Below are 24,423 nucleotides of genomic sequence, written 5' to 3' on the forward strand. Positions count from 1 at the left end.
CACATTAACCATATAATAAAAAAAAAATTATATGTTATATTTTGAAATTTTTAAACGACTATGGATTACTAAAAACGTTAAATGTCTCACACTAAAATTTTGTGATGAATGGTTTAATTTTTTGGTAATAACAAGATACAAATGACCATAAATCGTATAAATATGAAGTCTCATTTACTAGACATTCATATTATATATTAATATATTCAAAATTAAACTATATAACATAGAAAAATACTTAAATATAATAATTTGTATTAAAAAAGTATTGAGACCTTAATATTTTAATTTTGACATTTGCATTCAAAAAAATCACACATTAGAAAAATTTTGTTTTTATCATATGAGTATGAATTCTCAATAATAAATATTTATATTAAAATATACTATATATCTATGACAATGTCATTGAAATTTAGTAATATACTATATAAAATAAATAAAATGATTATTTTGATTTATTTACCAAAAAAGTATCGTAAATAAACAAGATGTATTGTTTGATTTATGTCTTTACTCTAATTTAATTATATACATAATACGTAAATAAATACAAATAAATAATAATAAAAAAATATTTTTATAAATAATAATTGCGCGGATCTTAAGCTAGTTGGAAATTATAACCAAATCCAAATCAATTGTAATTTTCAAATTGTGTGATGGCAAGAATCGTTTAAATTAAGCTATTGAAATTTGATTGTACATCTTTAATTAGTGGTCAATCCTCAGAGCAACATAAAGGCCTTGATACTCAAAAGAGAGACCATCCACGTAGGATTAAAAAATTGACCAATGAGAAACAGTTATTTGACCACGTCATAATATAAGTTACAGAGGGAAGAGAGAAATGGGCTTAGAGTGTCGTAAAAAATTAACTTGATCCTATGTCGAACCCAGCAACCAAGAATCATACTATCTGACGCATCGATTGTGTTCCACTTCGTCTTCACCATCTTGGTTCTCCCTGATGTCCGTTACGGTGAGCTCTTCTTGATCAATCAATGGTTCTCATTAATTCCTTTGTAGTTTCGTTCCACCTCCCTCTCTTTATCCTCATATAAAGATTGCTCAACCGCTTCGTCTGAACTTACTTGCAAGCAAGCAAACCCGAAAGCCTCCAGCAAAAAATCGAAAGCTCTGTCAACAAAATCCAACCGAAAGTCCCATGTCTCCACCGGCAAGTCTCTGTAGTTTGAATCTAAAGTTATGGCGATGATCAATTTCTTTTCTTCTTCAATGGTGTTGATAACCCATTTGAAAAGCCGTCGTCTTTTTTTTTTTATGTCGATTCATTTGATCCAGTCTTACGGATTCTCACAATTTTTTTTCTTTTGTTTCGATAAGGTTGAAGTGCGGTATGTGATTGCTGTAACGTGTGAAGATAAATGGCTATCAAATACGACCTCTGAATGAAAACATGAAGAAGTGTCAGTATGCCGTAAGTGGTGAGCTCTAGAAAAGGCAAAAAGGTATACACTTTTGATCATCTTGTGCCTCTACATATACATATTGGCTTTACTCTAGAAAAAGAGACTTACAATGAAGACATACATGTGATCTTCAGTTCCTCTAGATAATAAAATTAACAAACAATTTTTGCAGGTGGTTGCGCTCTGTCAAGCTCCTTATCTACTAGATGACCCAAATGTAGGAATGATATTTCCAAGAGCTAAGCATTATCCTTTCTTGATTTGCAAACTCATAAGTTAGCCGGTTATCTGTAAAGATTTCGTGTGGAAATAACAAAATTTTATTTCCTTTCTATGTGTGTCATCAGGTGCTTACAGTGACTCAAGAGGCCTTCTGGGAGCTAGGAAAGCCAGCTCAAGCCTTTTGTTTGTCATTTTCATATCTCAGTAATCCAGAACTCATATTCCTCACGATGGAGCTAGCAAAGGTGTGAAACAAATCTTAAACTGTGCTATTCGCGGTGAGGGAGACGAGGTAATGCTCTGTTCCAAGAGGTTTTAGTATATGCTACGATTTTACTTTTGACACTTCTTCTCTGGCTATTTGCACCGCCAAATTTTCTCATTCGCCTTGAGCTTCTACTGATCGACAAAAGGTACGGCCTCATAATCTAAAACTCCTCAAATTGATAACCATCGTTCTCTGTAATCTAACCTACTCAACATGTCCATATAAATCTGTTATTTTAGGCTTCATTGGTCTGAACCGTGTATGGCACTACGAATGTCATTTGAAGCAAGTCTTTTCCGAGAGCCTCACCATTTCTCCACGAAAAATAAAGACATCCACAGGTTCACTGACCACCAGTTCACCATTTCCTTCAGTCACAACTCCGTGTTGTCGGTAATACTAAGAACCTCTCCTTTCTCAGACGTTTGCATTCCCATCTTTGCTATATCTGCCATGTTATGTATGTTTGTTCTTAATATCAATAATATAAGTTCCCCTTCTGTTATTAGGGGATGTCATCTTCTGTATTATTTTTTGCCGAGGAAGTCGATCCCACCAGAGAATATATGTTTGATTTCGTACAATGATAATGGTTGTTTATTGCTATCTGTTTTGGCATTCGTATTGCTATATTTCTTCATTGGATTCTTCTTTATTTTTAGGCCAAAAATGAATGATGCTTTTCACATAATTCTGTGTTGCCTCTCAATGTCTCACGGAGATTTCGTTTGACATTCGAAGTGAAAAATAACCAAAAGCGCAAGAAATGAGTAAGACGATCAGATGTTACGCTCATGCTATTTTTGGTAAGTTTACTTCATGGCTGTTGAATCATGGCCATTGTGTAATATGCATATGTTTACAGATTGATGAATCTCTTTTAATTTATTTGTTAGGCTGCTAATTGTTTGAGGGATATGGAGTGCCAGGAAGGTAATTTTGTAAAATTGTATGTGTTTCGGTGTTTGTACATTGTACAATCTGATTATGTCTGTGGAGCTTAAAGTCTTCACATTCCTTAACTGGTGTTGTTAGAAGTTGATATACCAAAAGCTTTTGTAAATCCAGGTGGCGATTTTGGAATCGTGCCTGCACAGCTTGTGCTAATGTCAAAAGATCACAATATTCATTGCTTCTCTGCAGCAATATTGAGAAGAGCAGACGAGTGCAAGTGCGACCAAGAAGCTTCACCAGAAAAGGCAATTCATCACAATTTAAGTAAAAAAAAAGGAATTATGATCAGAAGAAATAAGGTGATGATGAGATGAATGCATGTCTTATATGCCCTGAAGCGATGGATGCAGCAGATCTAAGCTTCTTACCATGTCCTTGCGGATTTGTCTATGTCTCTTCTCCTCTATTCAGATCAACCAAAACGATGGACGTAGCCCACGACGGTCAGCTTCCCCAAACAAGTATGAGAGGACAAGTAGTAACAGTGCTTTATTTTTTAGTTATTTCCTTAGTATCTCAATTGCACACAGCATATTGTTTGTCAACAGAGTTTGTGTTACTAACGTTGCTGCATCTTTTGAAAGTTTGAAGCTTAATAAAAGTGAAAGATAGTTGATATGTTATCGATGAAGTCGATTGAATGTTGTTATATTTTATCTTTTCTTTAAAATCAAATTTCTCCACTGCGTTTTAGTAAACATGTTTTCCCGATACTAAAGGAGTTGTGAATGTCCTCCTTATATGCTAAACCAATCTCCAGAAGTAATTCGATTTTGCATCGTAAGAAACTGTAGTAGCAGTTTGGATCGAGGAAAGGAATCAAAGACAGAATAATAATAAAAAGAACGAAATCCGAGAAAGATAAAAAAGGTTTGAACAATACACAATCAAAAAAAAAAAAATACACATAATCAATCTCCTTGACAAAAAAACGTTCAAAACAAATGTTTTTACTATTACTTTTAATAATCTCCACTCGAAGGAGAATATTTTTTGTATTACAGAAGGAAATTTGTAAATTTGAAAACGTCACTGGTCCACGTGTTTTTGTAATATTCAAAATTTAAAAGTTCAAGTTTTCGTTGGGATTATGAGACTTTAAATTATTATACTCATAAAATTGTATGTTTTAGCGGAAAAGTTGTTTCGAAAGATACATTTTTGTATTTTCAATACATTTTATCAACTAGAAATGATAAATTCTAAATTTCAAAATATTAATTGCATTTTTTGAATTCTTACTGGTTTAGAATTATAAAAAATATAAAATCACAAAAATATATTTTTATAACTAAAATTTAGTATATTTTATTAATATGTGTCAAAATTGTAAAACATATATTATTTGAAACAGAGGGTGTAGTATATTAGAGTTTTAGATTAGTAGTTGGTGTGAAAAAAATATACACACTTGACTCTCTTTTAAAATATATATGTAATTATTGCGAACGTAAGAAAATTTAATTATTGCGAATGTAAGAAAATTTAACTTTTATGGTAAATGAAGTTTTAAGCAACTATATTTTAATTGAGTATAAAATTACATATCAAACAATTTTAATATAATCTCTTACACCTTTCAAAAATTACTACTCTTTTTATTTTATTTTAGTTGTTGTTGTAGAGTAAAATTTTTGTTTCACGATAAATGTTGTTTTAGAATTTAAATACAAAATTTATTAACTTTTTATGTTATATGATTCTTTATATTTTTCCGTATATTTTTTATTGGTTGAAATGTAATTAGGTGTATAACTAATGATGCTTTTATTTTAGAAATATACAAAATTAAAAGTTTGCTTAATCTATATGTATAAATCAAAAACGACAATTAAAATGAAACTGAAAAGTATTATAAAAACATAACATTCACCTTGCACATTGACAGTCTTTTTAGGCGTGTGATCATGGAAGAATAACACTCATCCAAAAATGTTGCTGGCCAATTAGTTTATGCATCAAATCAGAAAGCATGGAAATGCCCAAACAAAAATATATTAAGAGAAAACTAAAAAACAATGTCTAAATATTTTTTTTTAAATATGCAAAAAATATTTGTTTTATAATTAAGATATCACACTATTATATATTAGAAACAGACTTTTAAATCCTGATATAGTAGAAATTACTAAATTTGATTTATTGAAATTCAGTATTATATTATTACACATATTAAAAATGGTCTCAATTCTGTTTCCTAAGATAAGTATATAATATTCAATTGGAAAATGTTAATGTAAACCTAGAACAAAATTATTAACTGCGTAACTTGAGATTTTTTTGTCATGCATTTATTTATAATGATATTTTAGTCATTTTCAAGTAAATGATTCAAAAATACACAACTATACTGTGAAAAAATAACTCCAATATCAATTCTTCATATTTATCATATTAATCGTCTTACACATTATTGGTTTCAAATAATAGCAACCTATTATACAAGAAAATAAACGAACTTGATATGGTTTAAAGAAATTTCTTCATATATATAATAAATAAAGCATAACAATGGTAAAATAATAATTTGAAATAAAATGAAAAAGACTATTCTAATTTAGAATGAAAAAAAATTTAAGTAAAAATTATAAAAAATAAAAATTCACATACAAATCAAGAAAGATAAATTTAAGAATTAAAATATATAATCTGCATGTAGCACGGAAAAAGCTCTAGTTATTGGTTAATGTCTCAAAATAAGTATCTAAGCAAAGTTATATTATTATTTTAATTTAGTTTGTTATACTAATTACATTTATGAGAAATACCATAAGATAGCACTAAAAAAGTTTTGGTCACAAATATAGACTCTAAGGATCAAAATGACCAAAATGTTTCATTAAAGAGGTATACATTTATACGCCTAGGATTAACTAATCCAAACCTTAGGGTTTAGAGTTAAGGGGTGGAGATTTGGGATTGGGGTTTAAAATTTTATTAAATAAAAAATAAATATTAAAAATTTGAAAATAAAATTTTTAAAAATAGCTCAAAAAGTATTTTTGAATTACAAAAAGAAAATTTGAAAAAATAGTAAAAAAAATTTCGAAAAAACAATTTCGAAAAAGCAAAAAAATTTATAAAAAAGTTCGAATTTGAAAACATATAATCTAAAACTATAATTTTTTTTTTGTACATCTAGGATATTAGGATCATTTTACCTATTAAATGAAACATTTTGATCATTTTACCTAATTAGGAGAATTGCCCTACATTTATTTATTTAAATATTTAAATAATCATCCCCTAGTCTATATTTACCAAGTGATTTTTAAAAATTTGCTTATGCGTCTTCTTTACAAAGAGTCTCACAAAAATAAGATGACATGACATCTTTATAATTCCACGTGGCATGTCATTAGGCAAATCAAAACTTCCAACCCTAATTTCAATCGTGGCTCACATCTATATAATAAAGCCTCACCCACAAAAAAACATAGCATGTCTCACGCATAAAAAATCTATTCAACAAAGACTCAATAATCATTGCCAAAGTGATTCTTGCACCCTGATCTATGAAGTCATCTTAATACACATGGCCAACTCATGAAAAGGTATTATAATTTTATTATGATTTGACTACAATATACAAAAAGTTCACGTTACAACACTTCATCAATATCAGCTCATCTTATTTTTGTATAATATAACGTTTCATCACTTTATCAATATCTTTTAACCGAATGATAATTTTATGTTGTAAAGGAGTTAGGCACATCAATATCAGGTCATCTTATTTTTGCGTGATAATATCACGTTTCATCACTTCATCAATATCTTTTAACCGAATGATCATTTTATGTTGTAAAGGAGTTAGGCACATGGCATAATGAGACATCTTCAAAACATAAGGAACCAGCATAATTCTTGTGTGTTGATGTAAGTGACTTTTACATATTTATATTTTTATAGTCTATTACTGCTATTTCTTCAAAATCTTATTATTATGGTTTGAAATATGTTCCAGGGATCCAAGTGGTAGGAATATAATAGTATTCATATGAGAAAAGAAAATTATGTCAATCTCCTTGATCATCAAGATAAATCCAAGTTCTTGGAATGGATGGAGAATAACAAGTTACATGGGTCCATACATAATTTTGTATGAGATCCAAAATCTAAAACGTGGAAACCAAAATTTTAATTTTCAGATCAATTTATTCTTCATTGTTTTTATTGTTTTTTCAGTTATATTTTAATTTTTATTGTATCTTTTAAATATTCAGTTCTCAATCAATAATAAAGGCATTTTTATAATTATTATGTTCAAGGTTAATTATTAATGACGTCAAAAACGCACAGATCTCCTCATAATACATTATAAATGATGTAGATTACATATACATTATTTTCGTCATTTGTGGTTTCTTCGTTGCACCACATTAAAAAATATATTACAAGTTGTTTATCAATAATGAGCTACCATTCAAACGTGTTTGATTGAAAATGCATATATTTTCAATATTGATTTCCTTCCTTTAATTGTTAAATCATTGATTGATATAAACATTAATTATGAGTAGTAAATGTATTTTCGTGTGTGAATTAAATAAGAGGCGTGGCACACAATTCTAAATATGCTGTAACCATATAACACACCAGAAAAAAAGAAAACATATAGAAAGAACGTGTTTATATTTAATTCACATAGGATCCTATTTAATTCACCATACATATCGCATTAATGATTACCAATTAATAATGAATTAACAACATCACGTAACATATATTCTTCACATTTAATTCTCATGATAAATATGAAGAATCATTAATCGTGAATTAATGCGACGCATCAATATGGTAACAATTAAGGTAATGCAATAATTGATAATCATATATTATCACGCAAATACAAGATCAACGCTGTTATATATATCTTTTACATTTTATTGCTTACTACATTTTAAAGTTTTTTTTTTCTTAAAAGTTTAATATCATGTCGGTTATTACAAAAAACGAGGCAAAGGATCTACGTAAGCTGTGGAAGGAAGATGATGAAGAAAATATTGAAGCTGTTAAAGAAGCAAGTTTTTGGTCATCATGCCATGATCTACGTAAGCTGTTTTGTGTCCTATTGCTGACACATAGTATCACAAGTCCACAAAACGTATGGAATGCTACTTGGGAAATACTATCACAAGATATATTATGCTACCAAAGAAAAAGTAGGGATAATCCAAGTAAGTTGACGTTTTTAACAATAAAATAATTATTATATATTATAATTGGAATTTGAATTCAATCTTTTTGTTTTTTCAGATTTGACTTTATCAGAAGATCAAATTAAGAGTTTAAGCTTGGAGGAGATTGAATCAATCATGCGTATGAACGGAAGCTCATTGTCGTTGTTTAAGTTTTGAAACGTGTTATCAATAGTGTACTCTTCTATTGGTAGAGCGGTGGCTTTTGAAAGATTTTTTATTAATGGGAATTTTTTGTTTTATTTTTGATTAATTCGGTTATTGTCATGATATAAATCAATAATAAAGGTTTTTTTTCATACTATTGTTACCGAGCTTTCTATTATCGTGCATATATTCAGTAGTTTAATAATGGTGTTTTCCCAATGATCTGTTAAATAACTAAGTCTATAATCTTGAAATATATTAGAATAATGAGAAAAGTATTAAGAAGGAATATAAAAATTTAATTGGAATAGAAATCAAAAGTGATTAAACCTAATATGCGTTAAATATTCTAATATATATTAAAACTTAAGAATATCCTATTATTCTTACGAGGAGATCTGTGGGATAATCCAAGTAAGCTCACGTTTTTAACAATAAAAATAATAATTATATATTATGATCAAATTTGATACTTATAACATTTACATAATTATCTAACAATATTAATACTCATCTTAATAAATGCACCTCTTCAATAACTCTTTCATTATATGTGTCACGTAAGTATCTTCTATATTTAATACTCATAACATTTACCTTGACGAAGAAGTCACTATATATATCTTCTACATTTAATACTCATAAAATTTACCTTGACGAAGAAGTCACTATATATATCTCATTAAACATGAAAACAATAAAGGAAGGAAATCATTATTGAGAATATATTATATATTGAATAAAAGGAATGAAATTATTATTGAATTAATTAAATGAACCACATTAATTGACTCAAACTCTAATATATATATGGTATACGACATGTTAGTGCAATGCATCTATTCTAAACTTCCTCACGAAACAAAAAGCGTTTTGTAATGTCGATCATCACTAAGACAAACTCTTCTTTTGTTCTTGTGAATAACATTGATTCAGCTAATGAAAAACAAAAAATCAAAGTGCAGATTCTTGTACTTTGGAAGGCAAACAAAAACGCTGCTGGAATTTCCCTTGAAATGGTTTTGGTCGATGAAGAGGTTAGCTCTTCATCCATTCAAACATATATAGTATTATGTTAATTTTTACATGTTACTTAATTATAATATAAAGTTTGACTAAATGATAATTTCAGGCCGTAAATTGAGTTCTTATTATAATAGTGTATGTGTTTGTAGGGAACAAGGATTCATGCTCAAGTTGAAGAAGACCTGAGCAAGCCACACCAAAAATTTCTGAAAGAAGGTCAAGCTGTGATCATCAATGCTTTCCAGTTGAAAGATTATCTTGGGGAATTTAGGACCAATCCTTATCCTTACAAGATAGGATTCTTCCGAACAACTAAGGTTAAACCTGCTGATGGTTTTCCAGAAACTATTCCTCAGAAATATTTTGCAAACTTTGACCAGATATTATCGGGACAGCTCGATAAAAACGTCTTGGTTGGTAAGTTTTGTCACTTTAATTATTATCGAAAATAATATTTTATTTAAATCCATAATATAATATAATTATTTAATATTTGTATATTACATATGTGATTGGTCAAATTGTCAATGTTGGACCATTGGAGCACATTAAAACAAAGGGGCAGAATAATACAAAACTTGATATCGTTCTACGTGATGCTATGTAAGTTTATGTCCAAATTTTACGTGCGTTGTACTCTACGGAGAAAAAACACTAACACAATTATTATGTAGGAATGTTCATTTGACATGTACTTTATGGAGCAACTTTGCCAAAAAAGTTATGGAATACACTGAAAAGAACAATGCTACGATTGTTATATGTGTTATTAAGTTTGCTTGCATCAAGGATTACAAAGGTAAGTTACGCTATTATGGAACTTGTATATGTTTTCTCATTCTTTTTTTATAATAAATATTATAAAGTACCTTCTTAAAGATCCTATTGATTTTTAAATGTATATCTAGGTAATATCTCCATATCAAATGCATTCAACGCAACACAAATCTTTCTCAATCCAGAAACAGAAGAAGTTCAGAAGTTCACGGCCATGTATATCATATTTACTCCAAAAATATTTCTTAATTTATGAAATTTTTAAGATTCTGATGATGAGGATCAGCATCACCCTCGATACAACTGCGAAAAGTGCAATGATGTTTACGATATTATTCACTGGTATTAACTTCTTTTTTTCATCAATCTTTCATTTAGCTTATTTACTATTAAATGTTATGAAATTAATAAAATATATTTTATATTATAGTTTCTCTTTATATTATAGTTTCTACTTGGTCCTCCGTGTCTCCGATGAATCGGCAGGAGAAACCAAATTTTTGTTGTTCAACAAAACGGCCGAGAAACTGACTGGGAGATATGCTTGGGAGTTAGTAAATGAAGCTGCTCAGGTATCCCCTTTACTTATAATATATAATGGAAAATAAATAATTTCACTATATGTATAATATATTTATATATTTTTCAGGAAGATGCATCTTTTATGCCTCAAGCTCTAACAGATTTAATTGGGAGGAAACTTTTATTCAAGATCAGTATTGGACCGGATAATAAACAAGGCAGTAACTCAGCATATGTTGTTGATTTAGTGGTTGATGATGCAGCTATGATTGAAGAATTTGAGGCTCAACCTATACCGCAGGTAATCTCCTATATATTAATTGAGAAACATTTGAAAAGATGTAACTTCAATTTTTGTATTAATTAAAATAGGCCCCAATGCATAGGTGGCACTCAATTAGATAGTCAATTACATTCAATTAAAAAATAAGTAGGTCCACATTCGATTTTTATATGTTGTTAGATTCATAAGTTGGTCAAACTATATGATATAATGATATGATATGCTATTTTCTTTCCTTAAATAAAACCTACGGAATTACCATAAATGACTAATATATATATGACAATTAATGATTTTAATAATAAAGATTTGATAACAATTTATATCTCCTCCATCATTTTTTGTTTAATTTTATATTATTAAAATAAATTAAACAATCAAATTAGCTATAAAAGTAAAATTTAGATTTTTCGTATATGTTATATTTTGAATTTTTAAAAACGACAATAAATGACTAAAACTATTAAAATTATTATGTTATAAATTAATGATCAATGGTTTAACATTTTTATTATAAGAAGATACACATGATTTTAAAACCATATGAGTAAAAAATATCATTTAATAATAAAATAAATATATATATATATAGAGATTAAACACTATATACCATAAGATTACATAAATATTTTAATATTAAAACTTTCAATGAATTTTCAAGAACATTTATAAATTATAAACTTATTAAAGATTTCAGATTGAAAATTTTGTTATCGATGATTTAAATATTTTGTTATAAAATGATATGAATGATCATAGAACCGTATGATTATAAATTCTTATTTAATAAATAACTATATAAAATATACTATTCTTAGAAAAATAGGTTGGTCCATCTTAACTTATATTACACTTTTTATTAAACTAACTATCGAATTGATAAATAATGTACCAAAAAATGTTTTGCACTTTCCTTAAATAAAAGCTACGAAATTACCTAATATGATTAACATATATGTGAAAATTAATTATCATGAATAATAAATATTTGATAACAATTTTTGTATCTTAGTTCTTTTTTAAAATTTTATATTATTAAAAGATATTAAAAATCACATTAAATATATAATAAAAAAAATTTATATTTTTTTATATGTTATATTTTGAATTTTTCAAAACGTCTAAAAATTATTAGAAATTTGAAGATCTCCACTCTTAAAATTTTGTGATCAATAGATTATTTTTTTTGTCATAATAAGTTACAAATGATCATAAAATTGTATTAATGTGAACTTTTATTTAATATTATAAGAAGATACACATGATTTAAAACCATATGAGTAAAAAATATCATTTAATAATAAAACATATATATATATATAGATTAAACTATATACCATAAGATTACATAAATATTTTAATATTAAAACTTTCAATGAATTTTCAAAAACATTTATAAATTATAAACTTATTAAAGATTTCACATTGAAAATTTTGTTATCGTTGATTTAAATATTCAGTTATAAAACGATATGAATGATCATAGAATTGTATGATTATAAATTCACATTTAATAAATGACTATATAAAATATACTATTCTTAAAAAAATAGGTTGGTCCATCTTAACTTACATTATATTTTTTATTAAACTAACTATCGAATATTCGAATTGATAAATAATCTACCAAATTTTGTTTTTGCACTTTCCTTAATTAGAAGCTACGAAATTACCTAATATGATTAACGTATATATGAAAATTAATTATTATGAATAATAAATATTTGATAGCAATTTTGGTATCTTAGTTCTTTTTTTTAAATTTTATATTATTAAAAGATATTAAAAAATCACATTAAATATATAATAAAAACATTTATATTTTTTCTTATATGTTATATTTTGAATTTTTTAAAACGTCTATATATTATTAGAAATTTGAAGATTCTCGCTCTGAAAATTTTGTGATCAATAGATTATTTTTTTTGTTATAATAAGTTACAAATGATCATAAAATATAATGCATATGATTTTTTATTTAATAAATATTCAAACTAAATAATATATATATATATAAATACTAATGATTTAAAGCAACAAGATTGGCTGATCAATTTAGTTGTCCAGTTGAAATCTTTCAAAAGTATGTGAAAGATTAAAGTCAAAGTAAATATGGATTTAGAATAGTAGTTATATTTTACTAACCAAAATACCGAAAAAAAACCGAACCAAACCGAAACCAATCTGATATCTGGATTGAACACCCCTAATCCAAATGAAGCCAAACTATTGTTTCATTCTCCAAAATATAATAAAAATAATAACTTAATTCCGCGCAAGGCGCGGGTCTTATCCTAGTATAATATTATAGTTCAATGTTTACTTATTTATTAGCAATATTACAATGAACCAAATTGATGATTTGTGCAGTCACCTATGGTAATGTATTCTGATCACGATATGGAAGCATATGAGACATTTTCAACAACACCATCATCCAAAAGAAAGGGAGAAAGTTCGAGTCCACTGTCTATTGCAGATCAAAATTCGTCAACAAAAAGCTAAAGAAAGTGAACGTGAAAGTGGAACATCTTAAGAAGAAATGAACTGGCTTTGTTTTCTACTGGTTTTCTTGAAATTTCATTATTTTGTCGTTGGCTTTTATATTTATCAGCATCAATTATGAGTTGTCATTTGATATGGTTTTAAGTACTGTACTTTGAACTTCATCATATTTTCCCTATTTATAAAATAAATTTGTTGGAGATTCTATGATACATGGGCCATGCGGACCTGCTAATAAAGCCAATGTATGTATGATTGATGGCAAGTGTTCTAAATTCTTTCTGAAGCCTTTTAGTGCAGTCACTAAAGTAGATGATGCTGGATTTCCTATTTACAAACGGAGGGAAGATGGAAGATCGGTTCACAAGAAAGGTTTTGACTGTGACAATAGATATGTCGTTCCATATAATAAGGATCTATCACTTCGTTATCGTGCTCATATTAACGTTGAATGGTGCAACCAAACACGCTCTATCAAGTACCTTTTCAAGTATATTACTAAGGGACCTGACTATGTGAATGCATCAGTAGGAAGAGAAGATGACAGCGATGATCCTGTTGATGAAATAAAGAAACACTTCAGCTGCAGGTATTTTAATTTATGATTTGGAAAGACTGTTATTATTTCTATAGTATTTTGATAATGGTTAGACTGACTCTCTGATATAAATATTGCTAGGTAAATAAGTTTGCTTTTAACGTACGTAATAATATGTACCCCTGAAAATGATCATTCCTTTCCAAATTTTTGAAAATTAAATCAAAGAACTAATCAGGTTCATCAGATATGCTTCATGGTCATTAGCTGAATTTTAGTTTGCCTGATTTTTTTCAGATACATATCTGCATGTGAAGCTTCTTGGAGAACTCTTGCTTTCCCTACTCACTATAGAACTACATCAGTAGAAAAACTGTTGTTCCATCTCCCAGGTCAGCAGCAGGTTATTTACAATGAAGATGACCCTGTCGAAGAAGTACTAAACCGCATTTTTGTTGGAAAGTCCAAGTTTGTAGCCTGGATGGAGGCCAATGCAATATATCCAGAAGCAAAAAATCTCACTTATTCAGACTTCCCATCCTACTTTGTTTGGCATCTAAAAACAAGAATGTGGAAACCAAGGAAGAGGGGTTTTGCTATTGGAAGGATCACTTATGTGCCACCAGATTTAGGTGAAGTTTATTATTTACGGGTTTTGCTAAATAAAGTCAGAGGTCCAACAAGCTTTGAAGAGATAAGAACAGCATCCACGAAACATACAAAGATGCATGTTATGCATTGGGTTTGCTGGACGATGATAAAGAATATATTGAAGCTATTAAAGAGGCAAGTCTTTGGAGTTCTGGAAAGGGTATACGAAGGCTGTTTTCTATAATATTGCTTTCCAAGAGTGTCACAACTCCAGTAAACGTATGGAATGCTACTTGGGAAATACTATCTGAGGATATATTATACAGCCAGAGAAGAAAAAAGAAGAATCCCAGTAAGATCATATTTAATACAAAATTATTTTTAATATTTACTTGCATCATTTTATGATTAGAGTTTGAACTCCATTTTTTTTTCTTTCAGATTTGAATTTATCAGAGGATCAAATTAAGAGCTTAGCTTTGGCGGAGATTGAATCACTCCTGCTTATCAACGGAAGCTCACTGGAAGTTTTTAATGGGATGCCACGTCCAGATGCTTATGCATATGATACTGATGTTAACACTTTGATCAGTGACGAGCTAAACTACAACCATGATGAGCAAAGAGAAAAACACAGAGAGCTATTAGCCAAGATAACAGATGAGCAAAAAGCTGTGTACCAAGAGATACTAGATGCAGTACATGGAGATAAAGGTGGTCTTTTTTTCGTTTATGGCTTTGGAGGGACTGGAAAAACTTTTCTTTGGAACATCCTAGGTGCTGCAATTCGATCTTTAGGAGAAATAATATTGAACGTAGCATCCAGTGGAATTGCTTCATTGCTTTTACCAGGTGGCCGGACAGCGCATTCAAGATTTGGAATACCAATTAATGTTCACGATTTTACAACATGTAGCATGAAAAAGGGTTCAGATCATGCAGAGTTGGTACAGCAAGCTAAGCTCATAATTTGGGATGAAGCTCCCATGATGAGCAAATAATGTTTTGAAACTGTGGATAGAAGCTTGCGTGACATAATGGGATGCGATGAGCCTTTTGGAGGTAAAGTTGTTGTTTTTGGAGGAGACTTTAGACAGATTCTACCGGTAGTAACAGATGGTGGCAGAGTAGAGACTGTTTTGGCTTCTTTGAATTCATGACATCTCTGGAAAAGCTGCAAGGTTCTAAGACTTACAAAAAACATGAGACTTATGGCAGGAATTACCAATAGTGAAGCTAAAGAACTTGAAGCTTTTTCTAAGTGGATTCTAGATATTGGTGATGGAAATATCAATCAACCAAACGATGGAGAGGTTGAGATTGATATTCCTGAAGATTTGCTAATAACTGAGTGCGAAAATCCTATAGAAACCATAGTGAAGGAAGTTTACGGAACATCATTTGCAGAGAAACGAGATCCCAATTTTTTCCAGGAAAGAGCAATATTGAGTCCACGAAATCAAGATGTTGACAGTACCAACGAGTATATGCTATCACAGTTATCAGGTACCATCTTAATTATTTAAATTTTAATTTTCCTTGCTGGAATCAAGGCAAGTAGTCTTATGTACGCTGATTTATATTGCTAGCAGGTGAAGAAAAAATCTATCTCAGTTCTGATGGTATTGATATATCAGACAAAGGCCCAAAAGATCCCATGGTTTATTCTCAAGAGTTTCTAAATAGCATCAAGATCTCTGGATTGCCAAACCACTGTTTGAAGTTAAAGGTTGGTGCAATAATTATGCTACTTAGGAACATTGATCCTCAAGGTGGTTTATGTAATGGTACAAGGCTGCAAATTACTCAGTTGGCTGATCATGTTATTGAGGCTAGAATTATAACGGGTCATAGGAATGACAAAGAAGGTGGTGAAAGGGTCTTAATACCAAGGATGTTTGTATCTCCACCAGAAACGAGATTCCCTTTCAGGATGCGCCGTAGACAATTCCCCGTTGCAGTCGCTTTCGCAATGACCATAAATAAGAGTCAAGGCCAAACATTAGAAAAGGTTGGTTTGTATCTTCCAAAACCAGTTTTTACTCATGGACAATTGTATGTTGCAGTTTCAAGAGTGAAGTCAAGATCAGGACTGAAAATTCTTATCACCGACAAACATGGAACACCTCAGAGAAAAACTATGAACGTGGTATACAAGGAAATCTTTCAAAACATTGACTAAGTTTCAGTTTTTTTTTTTTTTGCAAAACATATGGTCGAAGTTGTATTTTAGACTCTGAGAGTTTGATTCCATTGATGATTTGACTTCATATTAATGTTCTGTTTTGTTTTTTAGGCTACTGTTGTGGACCATGTCCTGATTTGAAAATTATTTTGGTTTAGAAAGTAAGAATGAGCAAAAAAATTTATTATGTCAAGTAACAAGAAAATACATCTAACAAAGATTCAGAATGAAACAACCAAATACTCCCAGTGTTAAAAGTCTGCAGCAGTAAAATCAGAGCTAAAAACTATCCAAATTTATATTAATTCTGTGACATAATTCATAAATCATAATACTCAATTTTATACTGAGCTCCTTCATATTTAGCTGCTTACAAACTTACAGCTACGTAGCTACAAAATAAACAATATGAAAAAGCTTTTGTTTTTTTTAAACATAGGAAAAAGCTTTTTCTATTTTGATAAAATGTGAATATATATACCAAAAAATGGAAAAGGGTAATGTTTTACAAATATTGTTGAAGCAGAAAGCTACCTTTGGCTCAAAAATAAAATAAAAAACAGTATAGAACTATGATTTGAGAGGACCTTACGTAAACCACAGCGACAGCTGACCATTGCACTAGTGGTGAGGCAGACGAGCAAGGAGGATGTCCCGTGGTGATCTATATGAACATATAAACACTATATTTGTGTCCACAATTTCTGATTCAACCCTAAATACAATTATAATTACTTAAAAATCACTATATTATTTATATAAAACATGTATTTTATTCATTATTGTATAAATCTACTAAACCCGCGCATTAGCGCGGGCGAATCACCTAGTTAACTGGACAAAAAAAGTGAACACGCGGTATTAAAAGTTCTAATGAGTTCCTATAACAGTTTGAGAACTTTGCTACTCTCTTTTTTTTTCTAATTGTTTTTTTTTTTTTTTGATAACTCTGGTATCTGGACAGCCACATTCCCAACTATCCCCGTAGGGGGTCCATCGCCCCAACGGAAGGGATGTTAAATCCGCTGTGGCCGGGACTCGAAGTCGTGATGGCGGGCACCTCAGCCGAGGTTCCTTTACCACCAGACCACGATGCCCGGTTTTTTCTAATTGTTTCTTTACTATAAAAGTGAGATAACTACTTAAATACTCCGGTTGGAGATGCTTAGCAATAAATTAAAAAAAGGTAACCAAGAAGCATAATCTTTTTTTGGGTGTAACTGAAAGAAAATAATAATAATCTTCTTAAGTAGATAAAATACGAGCAGAAACCCAAACATAAAGGATTGAAGATAGATTTCTTCTTAAATTATTATAATAAAATACAATACTCCATAGTCATCATTCATCTTAAACCATTTTACGGACATAACAACTAGCATTTCTTTTCGACCTCAGCTTTACGTCAAACATTTTTTGTGGCAACCCAAATGAATCCTGAAAAAAAAAACATATTCCATCATATTCATTTCAAGGCTTTTCAAACAACGTTGTAGACCCTTAACAAAAACAGTACCGTCTCTTCGTATCCATTAACGTTTTCAAAAGCTTGCTCAGCTTCTTCGGCACTAACGAAAACAGCAACTGCACAGTAATAACCTCCCAATGTTTTTGCTGGCTGCCAAAGAAAAAAAAAAGATGTTAAGGAACCTTTCAAAATATACATATATTCATGTTTTTGGTTTCTACCTTAACATCAAGTTTAAACTTTTTGGTAAGAAACTCTCCAGCGAGAGCAAAGTTCAGTTTTTCAGATGGCACACGGGAAGGGATTCTGTGAATAAAGAGTCTTGACTTCTCAGCCTCCAGCATCTATAGAAATAATAAAATTAATTCCATCTGTAACTGTAGGAATTTTAAAATAAACATATATTTTGTTTGTAAATTAATCATTTGATAAAAACCTCTTTTGATGGTGAAATTGTTGTGTCAAATGGGTCCTCAATAAAAGCAAGTGCAATATTCATTGCCGCTTCAGCGTCGTGTACACAATTATGAGGAACGCCTTCCTTTCGGACTTCTTTACCAAAAATTGCCTATAAAAATGAATTTCAGAAAGAAAAAAAGTAAGAAAATATATTTCTATGTAACAAATTCAAGAATAGAATGCAACAGTTATAGAATTTTTTTTTTTGTTAAAAACAATTATAGAATTACCTTGTGAAGATCATTGAGTGAAGGTTTCCTCGAGTTTCTTGCATTTGAAAATTTGAACACAAGTGCTGTATCGATTACTTTAGGATGATCGATCTTCAGCACTGTGATCATCATACCAAATTTGAACGACAATATAGTTAAGGGCATTTGGCAAAAAAAATATATATATATATATATATATATATATAATTGAGGTGTATGATTAACTATATGATCTAACCCATCAAAAATGGACATGAAAGTTAACAACAAAAAAATCAGTCTACTGTGTTTTTATTTACCTTTCATATCTTTGTTCAAACTGTGACCTACCAGAATAGCACCATTAGAAAGATAGGGCTGCAGCTCTCTCTGTGCAATTAGCATAATTAACATTCTGTAAGATTTTCCCTAAAAAGTTCACATATATATACTAAAAACAACACGGTATACCTGAATATCTACCACAGAGAGAGTAGCTTTTTCGATATCTTGAGCATTAACTCCTGTAATGACTGTCCTATAGTCAACAATACGTTTGTCCGGTTTCACAAATTGGTCAAGAATCACCTAAAGCAATGAACATTTAAACTAACGAGTCAAGAAACAGGTTAATATTTTTTTAAAGAAAAAGCAAGAAACTCACAAATAATTTAACTATAAGATTATACCTTTAAATGACGGTCTACAACGCCGACTCTAACCAGACCTTCAGTCCCATCTTCACAAAGAACCATCTCACAGTCAACAGCTATCATGTTGGTTGAATTCTTGACCATCGACGACTTCATTCCAATATCGGATAAAAACCAATCCTGCTTAAAGTAATTTTGATAAAAACAGTATAAACAATAATATTCAATACGTTAAAGATTAAAAAAAAAGAGATAATGAAACAGGAGAGGATACAAACATTGGAGTATGACCGAAAACAATAGTCTATAGAAAACTCCTGATGCTTCATGGTCAAACGAATAAGCATCTGTACCGCCCAAAAGATAACTTTCAAACACATTACTAGCAAAGTTATTTAGTTAAAACATGTTTTCTTTGTTTGATATCCAACACTCACCTGCTCATGAGTGTCATTTTCAGGAGACTCCTGCTTCAACTTTTTAACTAGAAGACTATTAGCACGAATTTGCATAGCCTAAAGAAAAAAAAATTGTAGTGCGGGGTTAAAAGCCTAAACCATAGTAAAAATAAGCAAGCATTTGGTCGTTATAAGAATTTAAAATCAAAACCTGCAGATCTTCTTTATTCTTAAAGGTAGTGAGAAAAGCGACCAACGCGTCACGGGAAACCATGGAAAGGTCATATGGTGTTATATCTTTATGGTCATTGACTGCTAAAAATTCTTTCCATCCTCCGTGTTCTCCTCCTAGACCTCGAATCTGCGCTAGCTTCATCAACTCTTCCAACACCTAGTCCGAAAATGTTAACGTGATGTAACGTAAAATACATAGAATGTAACTCAGCCTAAAAAGTATTAAAATGAAAAGATAAAAGGGTATACGGACATCCTTCTCGGCGGTAGCTAGGTTATGATCCATTAGTGCCGTCGACTATGTGAAGTAAGGTAGTGATTTTGGCCTAAGTTATATTGTGAAAAATGAAAACAAGAGTTGGGTTTTTAAAGAACGTCAGCGAATGTTTTTGGGAAAATGAACCCATTTTGTATGTTTATTTTTAAACATACAAAAAAACGTACCAACTTCCAACAACTATATAATCTCGAAAACATTCCAACATGTTTCGTAAATGGTGTTATTCTGAGAGTTCTTTGGTTCTTGGAATTAGACAAAACGTTCCAACTTCACAATTTTTGAAATCATGCATGATATGAGAATTGAACTTTCTTTTTCAATTACTGCTCCTTCCTTCCGTATCACTTTAAGTGGTGTTTAGAAGAAAAAAGTTTATTTCAAAATAATTGATGTTTTCATTATTCTAGATATAATTTAATATCCTTTAAACTTTGTGACCAATTGCAAAATACTGATTTTTTTTTATTGGTTTAATTAATTTCATTTACTGATACTTTTATTTAATCAAGATAAATTGTATAGAAGTTTGTATTTTCCTAATCCAAGTGCAAAAACCTTAAAAATCACTTAATCTGCATATGTAAATATCCATAAAAACGTTGTATTGTATATTATTAAGCGCTTTAGTCAAAGAGTTTTAAACAATAAAAACTAACAAAACAAATGTAAAAAATGGATACAACAATAGAGATTCAAAGTAAACACTCATTTATTTTGTGTATGAATTACTAAAGATTTTTTCATATAAAAAATTTCATATTTGCTTTTGAAATAGTTGAATCTCGAGCAAGATAATCTTTGCATTAATTCAAAAACATCACACTTCAGATTGAATTGAGAACGATTACCGCTCTCTTTTTAATACTTTAGTAGGAGCCACCAAAACAATACAACTCTTTATATTACTCTATTGATAAATAACAGAGTCAAATATATTAGCGTTCCATAGAATTTCATGCAACAAAAACTTCATCATCATCAATGAAGAACCATCAATGACTGAATCCGATAAGACATATCGCCATCAACGATAGTATATCTGTCAATTACATTTTCTAAGCGGTTCAATTGAACCGTCAGTCCAAATCTATCGGAAAAAACAAACAGAAGAGCAATCAAAAACTTGCCAAATTTAAAATAAATTATCAATAAAACAAACCAAATGACCGGAAGTAAAGTGGAATTGGATCATTAAATCCGGCTTATTAACAAATCAAATAAAGAGAAGCAAAACGAAACAAACAAGCTGATGTCCGAGCTATAAAAGCCTCCGACCATCAGCTTAAAACTATAAAACAAACTTTCTTTTTTCTCTTGACGGCTAGGGTTCAATTAGTTACAAAGATAAAATTTTAAAACGATGGTTATTTAGTATTAACTAGCTTAAGCATGAAAAACAGATAATGAATGGATCGTGAAGATCACATCAAACAAAGAAACCGATACAGATGTGGGGTTTTGTTTTCACATACAAACGAGATAAACAGATTCTGTATTTAACTCGGTTTCTTGTCTGATTATCCAAAACATTTGTAACAACTTGTTTAGCAAACGGCAAAATACACATGAAAACACCTCAAAATGTATATAGTAGCCACACTGAATCGATTAACAGGTTCAGTTGGCTAAACTCTCTTCCTTCACAATTGTGCATGTCTTCCAAACTTATCATACACATTTGATCATATATTTCATTCTGCAGATTAAGAGATTAAAATGAATAAGAAAGAAATGATTAGTAATGCTAAGGGATAATAATAACATACATGATCACATGAAACACTGATATTGAATTGTTAAGATCATACAAATAAACAAGAAATAATAGAGAATCGAGATCTTGTTTTTTTTTTGTTTTTGAAAAAGACGTAGTCATCAAGTAGGACTAGTAGCCTCGCTTTGCAACCATCTCCTTAGTATGAAAGCCACAAAGTTCTTACTTGCAAGTAACTTTGTCTTCAACATAGCTAACCTACCACCACCTGCAACCTCTGCATCCCCATCAGGCCATCACGATCAGCAACCGGCGTCAGCACCTCCTCAACTACTGTCTCAAGACCTCTCCCACCATTCTCACTTACCATGAGCGGGCCTTAGGTCTCATCTCCATCCATACTCACCACCAAAGTCCTCCGTTCACGCAGCCACTCCTAACAACCCCTGTAACAGCTATACACTTCTTCACCTTCAGTTTCACCAGATCAAGACAGCCCAAAGCAAGCGCCTTGATCCCAACATCCATAATCGGACACCCCTTGATGCAAAACTTCCTCAACGCCACACACTTCTCCGCAATGCAAGCCATCTCTACATCTCCAATCGCACCACTCCCACAAAGAGCTAACCGTTCCAGCTTCTTGCAGTTTGAAGCAATAGCAGACAAGCTCGTATGTGTCGCGTCAACACAAGAACATAATACCGAAAATATATATATTTCATATATTGATCGTTGGATTTACAAGTTTTATAGATATTTCCAAATCACAAAAAATGCATAAACAAATAACATCTTTGTAACATCCGTCTCCTCATCTCTTGAGAACCGCGTGTTACTTCCACTAAAATACCAAATTAAACTGAGTTATAAAACCGAATAAAATGTCAAACCTTTTAATCAAATAATTTCCAAATAAAACAAGTTTATAATTTAAAAAAAAAACAAATACATTAAATCAAAAATTTAATTAAAACCGAAATAAAATACAATTATCCCAAGACACCAAACCGTCCAGATATCCAACTACTCGGCAAGCTCACCTGCAACGGGAAAAAAGAGGGATGAGCAACAGGGGAGTCACCCAGTAAGGTATGGGATGCTAACACTACAAGAAAACATCAAGGATTCTGAGGGAAAAAATCGTCGGAATTTCGTCGGAATATCGTTATTCCGACGCAATTCCGACGAAATACGTCGTCGGAAATAATTCCTCGGAATTTCTTTTTTCCTCTGAAATCCCTCGAAATTTTCCGACGGAATTCCGAGGAAATTCCGAGGATCCCTTGTTTGTCGGAAAAGTCCTCGGAATATACCGAGGTAGAACTTCGTCGGGATAATTCCTCGGAAGTTCATCGATCGATGCGTGTTTGGACATATATACATCGATCGATAGGAGTATACCGACGGACTTTTTCCTCGGTTTATTCCGAGGAACTGTTCCCTCGGTATATTCCGAGGGATCCGTTCCTCGGAATTTTCCGAGGGAGTTGTCCCTCGGAAAATTCCGAGGGAAATGTCCCTCGCTATATTTAAAAAAAAAAACGGATCGATCGATGCGTTTTTGTTCAAAAACGCATCGATCGATGTAGTGAAAAATATAATTAATTTCCTCGAAATGTAAAAAATATTAATTTTTTTGAAAAAATAAAATTTCTGAAATTTAAATTCGAAAATATGAAATTAAAAGTAAAATTGAAATCATACTAATTAATATTCAAAGTTTCACAAATAAAAATAAAACATTCCGAGATTGGGGAAAAAAAAACTACGGGTCTGGCACGTCCGGGAACACCTCGTTCGGGTACATCCTCTGCATCATCTCCATCATTTGCTGGTTCAGCCTCCTCTGTGCCTCATAGCCCGCCTGTTGAGCCGCCATCTGGGTCTCCAACAAAGATATTCGATCATCTTTGTCCTTCAACTGAGCCGTAAGTACTTCTGGATCAACAAAGGGCGGTGGTGCAGAAGAAGGAGGAACCGACCGGGTGCGACGACCCAAACCGAACAAACGTCCCTTCTTCTTTGGAACCGACTGAATAGAAAAAAGCCAAATTTAGAAATTTAAACCAAGAAATAAATGAATTGAACTTAAAAAAAAAAGAACTTACGGATTCAACGATTTCGTTGATTCGAAACCGGGACAAGTTGGTCGAAGCCGTCGAAGCGTCATCCTCGGTTTGAAGCTGAGACACTTCGTCTACCACCTGAGTTTGGACCAGGTCGACCACGTCCCTCACAAGACCGTCATCAATCTGGCCGGTCTTCTTGTTGGTATACGCCCTCCTCATTAGGGCGAGATCATCGACCGGCTCGCCATCATTTTCTTCCGCCTTGAAAAAAAACATAAAATTAAAGAAACATTAGAAATTAG

The 24,423-nt window shown here is 31.0% G+C and overlaps 1 protein-coding gene across 1 annotated transcript; it reads right to left on the reverse strand.

Moving 5' to 3' along the window:
- Positions 1-18,002: 18,002 nt before the first annotated feature.
- Positions 18,003-22,640, reverse strand: LOC106418773 (small RNA degrading nuclease 1-like). Its single transcript, XM_048743777.1, has 13 exons — positions 22,456-22,640; positions 22,312-22,411; positions 20,033-20,212; positions 19,861-19,938; positions 19,702-19,770; positions 19,460-19,603; positions 19,242-19,358; positions 19,091-19,160; positions 18,810-18,910; positions 18,557-18,688; positions 18,342-18,464; positions 18,169-18,270; positions 18,003-18,089 (listed from the first exon to the last, which is right to left on the reverse strand). Exons 1-13 carry the CDS (start codon positions 22,638-22,640, stop codon positions 18,003-18,005), a joined length of 1,488 nt encoding a protein of 495 aa, XP_048599734.1.
- Between the last annotated feature and the right edge of the window lie 1,783 nt (positions 22,641-24,423).

This window comes from Brassica napus, chromosome C1 (genome assembly GCF_020379485.1).
Source record: "Brassica napus cultivar Da-Ae chromosome C1, Da-Ae, whole genome shotgun sequence".
In the NCBI taxonomy this organism is placed as follows: domain Eukaryota; kingdom Viridiplantae; phylum Streptophyta; class Magnoliopsida; order Brassicales; family Brassicaceae; genus Brassica; species Brassica napus.